This window comes from Ascidiella aspersa, chromosome 2 (assembly GCF_963924565.1).
Source record: "Ascidiella aspersa chromosome 2, kaAscAspe10.2, whole genome shotgun sequence".
NCBI lineage: Eukaryota > Metazoa > Chordata > Ascidiacea > Phlebobranchia > Ascidiidae > Ascidiella > Ascidiella aspersa.
In genome coordinates this window covers 15982453-15995234 of record NC_139448.1, presented here as the reverse complement: position 1 = coordinate 15995234, position 12782 = coordinate 15982453, and the positions used below count along the sequence as shown (strand labels likewise).

The window sequence follows — 12782 nt, the reverse complement described above, 5'->3', positions numbered from 1 at the left end:
GACTCTGGTTTGCAGTTTTGGTTTTTTTTTGGAGAAAAAACATTTTAAAGCATGATGGCATTATATTGGATCAGGATAACTAAAATAGTTTGTCTTATCTGTGACACAATAAACAAAAAAAGCTATTCTTTAAATTAGTTTCTCAGTATTGTATGAGTAAAAAAATATTACATGAAGCAATTTTGATTCCGCCGGTTTTGGTTATCCTGCACAAACTGTAAGTTACAATTTGCTATATTGTAATCATTATTTTGTATGACCACAGGGAAACAGAATTCTACTTTTCAATCACATGACAGAGGATCACAACTTCAATATTGGACATCCAGACAACATAGGTTGTGTTCACAAGTTATTTATGGCGTAATATAAGTTGCTACCAGTGAAGCTAAGTTTTGATTTAATTTATAACTATTTTTGGCAATGAACAAAATTTTTATGTGATAATTCACTCGCCATTAGTAACGTTTAATATTAAACAATTCGGTTAAGAAGTGGCTCAACCAACTATGGGTAAAATTGGCACTTGAACAAAAAGGCTTTTTTTATTTTACACTTATTTTAATTATATGCAGCATACAATTCGTTCAAAATGTTTCAACAATTTTCTTTACTGTTTTGTTTGTAATTGCAGTAAACGTTCGCGAATTTTTGGACGAAATCCAGCAGATGCTTGATGCGTGAGTTGAACTTGATTTTTCCTCATATCCTCATCTTAATTAAATATACAATTTGTCTTATATATCTATATTTTGCCGCTTAGTTTTTGGACACTTTTTTTGATCTCTGAGTTGACTCTTACAGTGACCTTTTATTTCTGCATAATTTGCCATTGTCATGTAGTCATTTTTTAAATGGGCTGCCTTTACCGTTTTTTGCTATTTTTTAGGCTACAATGTCTATTTTGTGAGAAGTTGTTCAAGGATCGCGCCTCGCTACGCGAACACATGCGGAAGAAGGTGCACCGTCGTCTCAACCCTAAGAACAAGAGCTACGACAAATATTACATCATCAACTATTTGGTGAGTGTTACGCCCTACCGCGACTTGTGTTCTGGGGCCTTGCCCCTGACCCCATACAGCTGTCCGGCGGGTCGCAGCCGCGTGAGTTCTTATTGGTTGGCGAAGATTTCTGGTCAGATATGCTACCTGTCATAACCACAACTAAAATTTCAATTAAAAGTATATTGTTACAATGTGCAGTAAAAGGTTGTCAAATAGCATTATTGAACGTATATTTGATTAGAAGTTACGGTGACAGCGACGGCCTATTGCAGCGACTGTCGGCTAAGACTGCGCAAAATACTTTTCAAGAGAATGCGAAACGACATGTATAAAGAACACGAAAGTTACGTCATATTTGGCCAATAAGACTGGCCGGCGCTCTGAAAACATGGCTAGGCATTACAGCGGCTAAGGCCAATTTGCAGCGGGAGTCAGACGCTAGCAAAATAGGTGGCTTGTTTTGCAGAACGTGAGAACACCGCCCGCAAGACTGACAGTTATAAGATTACGAGATTAAAGGTTACATGTCAAGTTTGAAACGAGGCGAGCGGAAGTACGAAAACTCAGGAATTTTACACACCACAATACGGAAAACATTAAATCATCAAATATGATATTATTTAACTGAAGAAAATATTTGGCAAACGAAAGCTGAAACGCGTACTTCCTATTTATCAATTCGTAAAATAACTTAATGAACTCTAAGATTTAGCTTAAGGCAATTAATTAATTTAGGTGTTTAATGTGTTAGGGAACACGTAACAGTGAGTAATAACAAAAATAAGGATTATACTCTTTGCACCCAAATACTAAGCGTATGTGCATGTATAACAGTAAAAAGTAAAGCCTTTCAAATATTCTCTTCACTGTATTTTTTTTGTTTTTTAAGCTGAACAATTCAAACGTAAGTAGTGAAATAAGTTCGATTTAATTTATAGTAGCCATGACGTCTATTGTGTAGAGTTTGGAAGTTATTTCTATATCTAATTCCACTGTTTTGCCCAATTTGACATCATAAAGCACGTAACTAGTGTCCACGGACGTGTGGCCAAGAGCGGATAGCATGATTAGCGTTTCGCACTTCATTCTACTCAATACGTCTTATAGACTAACAGCTTCAATAACCGCGTTATTTTAGCGTGTTTTTTGAGGTTTGTGAATATATTTTCAACGAGCAATATTAACTGAGTGAAGTTACTCTGTCCAGAGTTAAAGAACTTAAAGAAGTTAAGGACAGGTATTTTAGCGGCCTGCTCCTTGGAGTCATATACCTACAAGGAACGTGTAAGAGACTTAGGCCCCTCGTCTTAAGGGCCAGTGCCTACTTACCCGTAACTACAGCTCTCATTCGCTAAACTTGCTTCAGCAGTTTTCTTTAATTTTAGAGCAATTTTGCTCAGAATCAATCTAATTAAATCTAGCCATGTCATACATAACCATTCAGCAAAGTAAAACTATATTAAATCCCATGCCGACGTAACAATCTGAAGAAATTGTTTCCATTTTTCCATTTAATAGAATCTATTATATCAATTTTAAATTATTGTGAGAATTGCGAATTTAAATGAATCACTATTCACTATATATATATATATATGCCTATTATTACTTTAAGTCACAACAGCATATGATGGGTTAATGCCACCTAACGGACCCACTATGAAGCGTTTAAACTTTAAAGTGTACCTGTTTGACCAATCTTTGTAAATAGCCGTATTTGTCTAATTGTAAATACATGAAGTGACACTATATACAGACAAATTGTATTTAATTCTCGACAAGCTTTCGCACAACCACACTTTGACCTGATGAAGCACGGTTTTGCGAAAGCTTGTCGAGAAGGTAATACAATTGGTCTTTATATATTGCCACCTGATTCATCTATTTGACCAACGTTCTGATTAGTAATCTTAGATAGAAGGTACACCTGGCTTGTGTGCAAAGTTTTATGCCTAAATGAAGATATGTCTTATTTGATTTTAATTTTCAATTAGTTCAGAATTTTCCGCAGTATCGGTCAAATTAATTGAGTGTTTAATTTGGTTGTGAAGATGCAGTTAAGCCCGTTTACATGCACCCTTTAAAGCCAGATCAGATTAAGGTCCGAGCCATATTGAAACTCAAATCATTACAGCATCGTAATTACATGGCCCTAAATTAAAACCGGACTACAATAATTTACAACATCACTGAAAAGTGGAAAGTTATAACGTCTCACTCGTTAGCTTTCTAAGTTAACAAACCTGGAATAAATTTGTTTAATGCTAATTCATGAAATAGCAAAGTTTTGTACATCAAACAATTTGCTTGCTAGATGTTGCCTTTGTTATTTTTTAGGGGAGTTATTCCTCATAATCGGTCGAGTTACTTTTTTACGACAAGGACTAGACTTGGAATTGACTTGTTCTAATTATGACTTAACTGGGACTTGTGCTTGTTATTTGTTTAACTATACTTGATTAAACTTAAGTTTTGCTGGCTTGTTTACAACACTGCTTAATATCGTTTTCCTTCAGGAGCTGGGAAAGAACTGGGAAACCCTACAAAGCGAGTCTGAACGACTGGATCCAAACGAGTAAGTCTTGATCAATCATTTTTATTTAGTGTACAGCAGAAATAGTTCAGTATTCTATAGAAGATTGTTTCGATTTATTGACATGCAATCCAAGCATGCTTGAGCCAATTCAGTTGTGGCTGTTTTGTGATAGAAGTGTATTTGTGACGGGTATACATCGCACCCTTTTTCAGTTTTTGTCGGTTTAAAAATGTTGACCAAGAAACACAGAAATTTTTGCTATGGGATTGAATATGTTGAATGGCTGAAGGGATGACATTTTCTTGATTTGATAATAATTCTCGTTTAAATGTAAAGTTTATTTGTGTTTTAACACAGTAGCTGGTGATAGCGATTTTGTTCGATTCTCAACCTATCTCGAGTGATTTTACATTTCTGCTTTTATGACCAGATTGTATACTGACTGTGGAGGTACTAATAATGTCCATATGTTTTCCATCTGCTTACTAAATGTAACATTTCACTTCATGATTTACCCGTTAACATATTTTAACTATAAATCCTTAATACTGGTTTATAAACAATCCGGACGCGATTACTTGTGTTAATCTTGTTGCGCATTGTTGAGGACATCAAAGCTAATTCGTTTTATTTCGTTAGATCTTTCCATAACTAGATAAATAATTGCATGTTTGCATGAAGTGCCTGAACTGATACGATCGAGCAAATTAAGATTTAGTACTTTATTTGGTTTAGTAAGGAAGCCAACGAAAAAAGGGCATATTTGGCGAATAAAAAGTAACAAAAATTTCAAAATATACAATATTTCCGCATCATAAAGTGTCGATTTTCGGCAGTCACTGTACAACTTCGAACAAAATGACTCCCGCCCGAAACAACTACAACAACAAAACGACCATATACAGCAAAACAACGCGCTTGCAGGGAAAGGTAGTAAACTGCAGCCATATAAACAACAAGCGTTCGCGTAGCAACACCTGTTCAACGACCAACATGGATTGTGCTTGAGTGTCCGGCAATAATTGTTTTAGCAAAAACGTCATCTGATTTTTGTCGTTGTTTTTGGTGTTGCCTAGTCCGGCACGCACGGAGATCAAGTTTGGAAAGCGATAAACATTGCATAAACCAACATAAACAAAGTACAACACCGCTTCTCTCCTCGGGTCGAGGCCCGTCGCTGCGGCGCCCATTTGGCGACAGTAGTTTTTTTGTTTTCTTCGAAGAAAGCTTCGAGAACTTTCCTACGATCCGTTCACCAACCCGGGCTGCACCTGCTCGCTGGGTGGCGCTATCTTGCCGGAGAAGGACACCTTGCCGCTGTTACTGCTGCTCAGGCTCGTGCTGCTGCCGTGCCGGATCCCATTCGACGTCACCTCGCCGCCGTTGTATGACGTCACCGGCGTGACGTAGCTGGGCGAGGCCACGGTTGGCTGAGCGACCGACGTCAGATCGCTGTCGCTGGACGAGGACTTCTTGCTGGGAAGGCAGCGCGTGGGTTTGCGCGAAACATTGCTGGTTGCGATTGTGTTGTGCAGCTCGTTGTGGCGATGCCCTGCTGGCGAAAAGATTGTTTGCTTATTTGTAAATGTGGATATATTTTCACTTTATTTTTAATATTGCTGTAGGATGGTAGTCAAACCCGGGTCAAACAATATATATCGTCTCGAAAAGTTTTTAAAACGTGTAGATCTGAAATTTAGCTTCCAAAATAATCGTTAGCAAAATACTTAAAAATTGCGTAAGGATCTTTGATTGTTCTCACCATTAAACGTGCTATTAGAAATCATGTAGCGGTCATGCAGATTTCAGTATTTTTTACCTTGGTGCTCGCCGTCGCTGTGATTTGGCGAGGTGAGCCACCACGAGACCTTGTTGCTGAGAAGGTTGGGAAGGTCGATCTGACCCGCAAGTTGCTCGAAGTCGGGCATAATCGGCGTCGGCGACATTATCTCATCCATCGACGAAATCGAAGACGAGTTGCGGTATTCTGCCGAGCGATATACGGCCGTTAGCGTTGCCCGATATTGGGGTCTGGGGTTACTGACGTTCCCTTCGTTTGGGGCCAGTTTCAAGAGTAAATTGTCAGTGCGACTGAGTGAATTAATCGGCGGTAAAAGCTACTTTAGTTTCATTTAATTGCCACCACCACTGATGAGCCCCGGGTTCCGCTAAACGTCATGTATTAAATTTATTTCTTGGTAAAAGTATTTTCCTTAACGCACATACTTTCGAAATCGTTAATTAAAACAAAAACATTAATCTTTGTGTACGGATTGCATTCTGAAATATTTTGACTGGTCCTGGTTTCTATTTTAGTTTTTCGGAATGTATTTCACCCCTGGCGTGTTTGCGCGAACTTTAGAACACAGATTCCGCTCACCTGGAACTTCAAAGACCTTCACCGACCAGCTGTAGTCCTCGGACAGCACGAGCCTGCCGCTGCTGGTCAGCGTGATGCACCAAGGGAAGTGGAGACTGTCTGCTCCTACGCGAAATTAGTTATATTATTCTCTGTTGGACGTTCTTAACAGGAATGACGCTAAGGTTTTCACGTTAGCACACGTTAGCGGTTTTTCATCTTACTACAAGTATATTTTCTTGGGCTTACGTCGTTCAGGCGCTATTTCAAGTACAGTTAAATGTCCAAGCTATTGTTTCTGCAAGCTCGTGATATAATGCTTACAATTGACAGGTTTGCTTTATCTTCAAACTACGTGCACTAAAGTGTGAGGCAACCTTCCGAGTTTAATTTTGTTCAGAAAGTAAAGACGAAATCGAAACGAGGCCTCTTTGCTTTACAGTTTAACCGTCCCTATGTTTTGTCATCCCACAGCTTTAATAACTAATCAGTGTGAAATACTTGTTAGTTGCTACCAAGTTGAAACGATGATAAAATACATTTAACCGTTCCACATTATCCTTAACGCCGTTGGATGGCAGATATGCCTGTTTCCGTATCACCAACTACAGTGTTTCGGCTATAGTAGTAATTCAATATCCACATTACCTGTGGCGATGTGACGCATGAAGCAGCCGTCCGGGGTAAAAATGTCCACTCTGTGATTCCAGCAGTCCGCCACCAGAATGTTGTCGTAGCGGTCGGTACAGACGCCCCTGGGGCCCTGGAACTGACCCCGTTCAGGTCCCTCGGCGCCGAAGCTCAGCAGAAACTCGCCCTGGACAATTTAAAGTGTCGTTTTGGGTTTTGGAAAGTGGAATGGCAGTTTTTGCTCGCTGTTTTACGTTGAATAGTATAGTAGATCAGTGGTAGAAATGTATAAAAACTCACATTTTACATTATATTATTAGGAGGATTTATTTTTCGGTTTCGACCGCCTGTCTATTTAATAGTTAACATAGGAAAATTCGGGTGGAAGTTTTGCACTTTTCTGTTTGTCCCAGAAAAGTTTCTCTGACAACTTTTGTAACTGAAAACTGACAATTTAACGACAAACAAGCGAATTCAAATAGATGTGCGAAAAGCAAATCCACTGCTTAATACAAAATTTCAAAACGTACCTGAGAAGTGAATTTCTTTACGCTGCAATCGCCGCCGTCTGACACGATGACGTTGCACTGCGAGTCACATGCCACGTAACGGGGTTCCACCAGCTTGCTTTCCCCCTTCCCCTGGGCACCGAACTGCGTCACCAGCTTGCCGTCGTCACTGCGCATCGAAAACAAAGGTTCAAAAAGAAGGTCCCCACTAGTTATACGTTTAACAGATGAAATAAAAGCAACGCAACGCGATAAAATAAAGGCAACGCTACAGTTAATTTAAGTCATAAAATCTTGATGTATTTTAAAGTCCTAAATAGTTAATCTTCGAATTTGTTTACAACCTAGGGTATATGTTTTGAACGTCCCGCAGTAAAATAAAATTTTATTTTGGTTTTTGAATTGGATTAAAACTTGACGAGTGGTGGCTTTGGGTCTTTAAAAAGTCATAAATTTCTTTTAAAAAGCCCATGAATGTCTTTAGGTTTATTTCATTAAAAGGTGTTGCAAACCTGTTGTTGTTGACACGGAATAAGGTTTGTAATTTTTAGTTACATTTCAAATGTAACGTCATTCGTTGCTGTTTTTTAAATCATGGCAGTTTTTTTTTTTTCAAAATGTAATCAACAACGATACGTCTGGTTTCGACCCTCTTTGTCTGCCGATAATTTACCCACTTTTAACTGTTCCATAAAAATTGAGCGACCTAATCCACCGCTCAGTTTTATATCAGAAAATAGAGAAGCCTGGGAAAAGTGTAAAAACAAACGGCTTCCACTCACGTGTGTATGGAGATGCAGTGCTTGCCGACGTCGGCCACAACAATTCGGTTGTCAGCGTCGACCGCGATGCTCGAGCAGTTGCCGAACTGGCCCTTGCCGAAGCCCAGCACGCTCTTGCCCTCGTGCGTCCAGATGTGCACCTGGTCCTCGCAGCACACCACTATGTCGTCGTTGTGCAGGATCGCTATACCCGCCGGCTTGCACATGCGCTTGTTGACCTGCGTCGGGAGAATTAGATAGATAGATGTTTTATTTGCACGTTTGTATTGGTTTTGTAAAACAAAATGCAAATAAACATAGAAATTAACGTGCAGGGTGACGAAAGAACCGAAGGTCACCACGTCAGCAACCCTTTAAAACACGATAGACTGTATAATGTATACTGCGAAAAACACACAAAACTGCAGAATTAAGGCTTGTTAGCGCGGTAATTGAACATTTGGTCGCCGTTTTTGTTTTTGTCGCTGGTCCCTGGGTTTAAAGAACGCAATTAATAGGGGGGATTGTAAAGGAACCGCTTTATTTTGTTTTTTTGCGTTTGTTGACTGCCATAAGTTTCAACCATAACTAAATAGAGTGCAATGTTTTGGATGTTATAAATGTTTTAGAAAGTATCGCAGATGGAAATTCTTTACTCGGGCCTGGTTTAAACGCGCCTGTGTGAACTTTTGTAAACCCGATGTTGTATATGTAAATGGTAATTTTGACTTGGCCTTTTTGTTTGTGTGCTCCACAGAGGATTCGACAAATCGGCGCAACAAGCATGTGACGTGCCGCCGGTCCGCTATGTAAATGCCACTACGATTTTCACGCATTATTTTGGGCGAAACGCCGCACCTTCTTTCCCCGAAATACGAATTCGTGTCTGCTTAAGTAGGTGTTGGAACACGCCGGCATTTTGATTGTTGTCGGGAGTTGGCAAAAGAGTTTTTGTGTTTGCGATTCGCGGCCTCGAAACGTCAACGTTTCCGTGCTCGACCCGTATTCGAAGACAGATCGATCATTGTTCATTGGCGAATCGGCGTCTACTGTTTAACACGTGCTAAGAACACGAAATCGCGATAGTTGTTACTGCCACACAACAATTAAGGAGATTTCTGCTCCATCATCATCGTTTTCACGAATACAAACGGCGGGAGATCCAACAACAAAACGCTCACGTTTCTACTGTTAAAATTTTGGGTGATGTTCGCTAAGGGGGGGCAGGGCGGGGGCAACGGGCCACTCACCCTTGTCATGCCGCGCTGCGCCCACAATGACCCCCCGAGGTTCAGGGGTGGCGCGAATGTGGGAAAGGCAAACAAAAAGTCCCCGCGTGTTGTTCTGCGCTTGCGATCGCTATCAGCCCAGAGTTGCGCGGGCTTTCCGACTTGCGCAGGTTGTTGTTTTGTAAACCGAGAGCGGCCAGGACCGCGGCGCCGTCGCCCTCTAACGCGCCTCTCGTCCGCGACCTGCAGGTTTAACCTTTAGTGCGTGAGTCCTGGCCCGCTTTGGTCGCTGCAACCGCATTTTTGTCCCGCACCTGGAGTTCGGCTCTTTACAGCCGCCCTTGTTTTGGACCGCTCTTGGTTTTCAACAACAACAAATGCGACGCGCTGCCGAAATGGCGAGCCGCTTCTCGCCAGTCGTAATGCACCTACTGCGGCGTTTCCGCAACACCATTAATGCTGAAGGGTTTGACACTCGTCAAAAACAAAATGCGCGTATTTGGTCAACACGCACTCCCGCTAAATGCCCATGTAAGTGAAAAGTAAACAATGTACCACGGGAACAGCTGCGGTCGTATTTATTGCACCAGACTGGAGCTTCGATTTGACTTCTTAGTTTTGTTCGGAAATTATTGCTGTATTCAGGAAAAGTCAAGGCAGCCCCTAAATCTTCCTATTTTAAAAACACTTAACTGAAAGAAGTTTTAGAATTCTGCCTGCATGTTAAAAACTATTAAAGTGCGCCTTACCTCAGTGACAAAGGAGTCCTTGAAGTTTCCCTGCTTGTCGAAGATTTGGATCTTGGCACCGTCGAAGTCGGCCGTGATCACCTCGTTCACCGAGTTCACCGCCAAATTCGGGGTCGACTCGAACTCGCCGTCAGAGATTCCCTGTTTTCCGAGCTGCGTGCAAAGGCCGATGTTAAATTAGCGGAACCGGGGTTACGTCGGTTGCGGAATTACGCGCGATCTACTTTTAAAACTTTGATTTAACCGCCGAAAACGCACGCTTATCTCCCGGCTAAATTCGATTTTGTTTTGCTTTTTCAAGAAAAAATGCAGCGCGTGATTTAATCGTTTACGCAAGGAAATCGAGCTAATCATCCGAAGCGCCACGGATATATGACTCAATGCTTCTTCCTTAAATAACAGCAAATTTTCTAAGCCGATTACTGGTGCGTGCATTTTGCAGGCCCCGCCTACAAACGCGCGTTTACGGAGCGTGCTAGTGCCGCCTTTGATGCTACAAATACCCCGGCGCCAAAGGCCCTTTGCCGAACAATGGTTAGTTGCGGTGTGTGCCCCTTACTGCTGGTGTGTTTTGTTGCTTACCTGTAGCACGAGCTTGGTCTCGGTCGACTCCTCGCGGTGAAAGTGAACCCTGCCGTTCTGCTTGACCACCAGCGCGGAATCGCTGACGCAGAACGAGTCGAGTTGTCGCAGAATCTGCGAAAATAAATCGAAAAATAACGTCTATTGTAAAATACTGAAGAAATTGGGTTCAGAGCTTGAAGTTTGATGCAAGTGTGATCAACGACACATTGGTGAAATAAAGATCATATCTATATTGGCTCAGTTGACTCTTTTTGTATACTTGTTTTTAATTCAGTGTTTTGGTGTATACCAGGTTTGGCCCAAACTTAATAAAATTGATAGATTTACCGTTTACCGAATGCAATTCATCTAAGTTAGAATTTAGTACCACATAATGGATGTTATGAAAGCTGCCTCTAAATTTCAAAGGTCCTAACCTGACAGATTTGCCACACGGTATTTAAATCTTTCAAAACCTTTGTCGACTTTAAATTTATATCATGTCAAGATAATGTCATGTGTTTAGAAAATGCCGCTGTAAAACCAATTTTTAAATATTTTTTATTGTTGTTGTTGTTGTCGTTATTGTACTGTTTTGTTTTTGACCTATATTCAAAACACGTTCAATTATCCAATTTTTAGTCATTGAAAACCTATATTCCTTCTTTCAAGGGACTTTGTTTTTCATTCAATTCATTTCATAAAAGTGGCAACCTCGAGCCTGCACCTAAACACGTTACACTGCGTCTAGCCGCCCACTCACCTTGCTGACTTGCTCGTCGAAGGCGGTCTTGATCGTGTTTAGTTTGCCAAGGTTGTCCCTGATGACGCGCACGCTCGCGTCGGCATTCGTGTCGAAGCTAATTGAGTCGGACTCCTCGGCCTTGTGGTAGGCGTGTGCCGGATGCGCCTCCAGGAGCTGGTGGAGGATCTGTGTCATCTGGTTGTTGAGTCCCAGCACCTCCTTGGGAGTGCCGTACTCTAGGACCTGAGTGCATAAGAGGTGGTTTTGTTGGGTGTTTTTATGAAAAATTGTTAAAGCAGGAGAAGTCATGGATTGGTGCCAAGTTATGTTATTTACAGAGAAGAGTTCCTGTACTTTGTTTTCATGTCTGGATCCGAAACGATTGTAAGTAGATTGTTACTTTGTAAGTAGATAGGTCATAGCTAGTTTCAACAAAAAGTAAAAAAAAAATTAACAGGCCCAGACGTTTGTAGTGGCATTAACAGCTCTTTATAGTTTTTATTTGTCCCTCAAAGTTGAAAAATTTAGTCCTTGAACAAACGTCTTGTTAAATCGAATTTCCTACACATTTTTGCTTTGATTTGATTACTTCATTGTTAAGCAGAATACTTGAGAGAAGGCTTGTTACCCATTTATGTTGTATTTCATTGTGTCTTTTCGGAAATACAGATCAGTTTTCACATTTCACTCAACCACTGCGAGCCTGTCTGACGGCCTGTTATTAATGAGCGCGCCATATCATGTGCATTGCGGTTAAACTTCAAGTGAGTTGTTTAAAAGCTCGTAGTCGGAAACGAGCCGCAGCACCTGCTGGCGTCGGTCACAACTGCAATTTACACCGAAATTCCGGGCCATTTTTCACACGTCCATTTCGGCAATATGCGCCAAATTGGCACCCGGCGCAAACCAGCTGCGAACTTCATCGGTCATGGGAATGAAAATTGCGCCCGGACTATTGTTTCGTTGAACTCGCAAAACGCGTCAAACTTCGCTGCGGTGACATTAGGAGAGGCGATGAAGAAATATAGGTGGCCCGTGGAGTTATGCCCCACTTATACCCTAGCTCAATCAAGCCAAATATGTCATTCGAGCGAGTTTCACAAGTGGCCGGTAGTAAGAGCCCAGCTTAAACGAGTGATAGAGACGCACCGTTGCTTCCACTTTTAGCAAGCCCAAAACAGTGGTTAATTACTCCTCCCAGATAAACAGACCAACCACCACCCACAGAATGTAAACCAAGACTGCTGTGCACTTGTCACAGGTATCAGCTGGCGGCTTAATTTCGATCAGGCTGCCGCGGGGACGGTCTATTGCGCGCGCTGACCTTTCGCGAGAACTCCATGCAGGAAACCAGCGAGCTGAACTGCATCTCGACCGAGTCCTCGTCGGCGTTGATGCGCTTGATCTCTGTCGCGTGCATGTTGTGAAGTTCGTCCACCAGCTCCTGCTTCCGCTGCGAAAGACAAAACGTTGTCAGATTGCTCAGAACTGACAAAGTTCGACGGTGTATACAGTATACTGTGTGTTGCTGGAACAAGGCGGAATCGTGGAGTTACGTGATGCCCATAAAAAAAATAATTTATAACTAAAAAAACTAGATTTCTGTTTTTTGATCTTGTAATCAAGTTCAGAGGTGTATGCAAAATACCGTGTGTTGCTAGAACAAGGCGGAATCGGGTAGCCAACACGTCGATTT

General features: G+C 41.5%; 2 protein-coding genes across 7 annotated transcripts in view; one reads left to right on the top strand and one right to left on the bottom strand.

Annotated features, from left to right (window-relative positions):
• The window catches only part of LOC146163973 (zinc finger protein 277-like), a 51372-nt gene that overhangs the window by 2788 nt on the left and 35802 nt on the right, over nucleotides 1–12782 (top strand). Inside the window, exons 7-10 of the mRNA XM_083382559.1 lie at nucleotides 266–338; nucleotides 635–680; nucleotides 890–1022; nucleotides 3521–3579. Coding sequence (XP_083238685.1) covers nucleotides 266–338; nucleotides 635–680; nucleotides 890–1022; nucleotides 3521–3579 — 311 coding nt within the window. The remainder of the gene's footprint in view (nucleotides 1–265; nucleotides 339–634; nucleotides 681–889; nucleotides 1023–3520; nucleotides 3580–12782) is intronic.
• LOC146163974 (tripartite motif-containing protein 2-like) overlaps nucleotides 4254–12782 on the bottom strand; it is a 31600-nt gene continuing 23071 nt past the window's right edge. For 4 of the 6 annotated variants that reach the window (XM_083382557.1, XM_083382558.1, XM_083382556.1 and 1 more), the window contains 10 exons: nucleotides 12411–12539; nucleotides 11105–11329; nucleotides 10360–10473; nucleotides 9778–9930; nucleotides 7821–8038; nucleotides 7060–7207; nucleotides 6548–6716; nucleotides 5921–6025; nucleotides 5360–5527; nucleotides 4254–5095 (listed from right to left, as the gene is read on the bottom strand). In XM_083382557.1, coding sequence (XP_083238683.1) covers nucleotides 4782–5095; nucleotides 5360–5527; nucleotides 5921–6025; nucleotides 6548–6716; nucleotides 7060–7207; nucleotides 7821–8038; nucleotides 9778–9930; nucleotides 10360–10473; nucleotides 11105–11329; nucleotides 12411–12539 — 1743 coding nt within the window. In that variant the 3' untranslated portion in view covers nucleotides 4254–4781. The remainder of the gene's footprint in view (nucleotides 5096–5359; nucleotides 5528–5920; nucleotides 6026–6547; nucleotides 6717–7059; nucleotides 7208–7820; nucleotides 8039–9777; nucleotides 9931–10359; nucleotides 10474–11104; nucleotides 11330–12410; nucleotides 12540–12782) is intronic. The other 2 variants (XM_083382554.1, XM_083382555.1) reach the window with 2 other exon arrangements.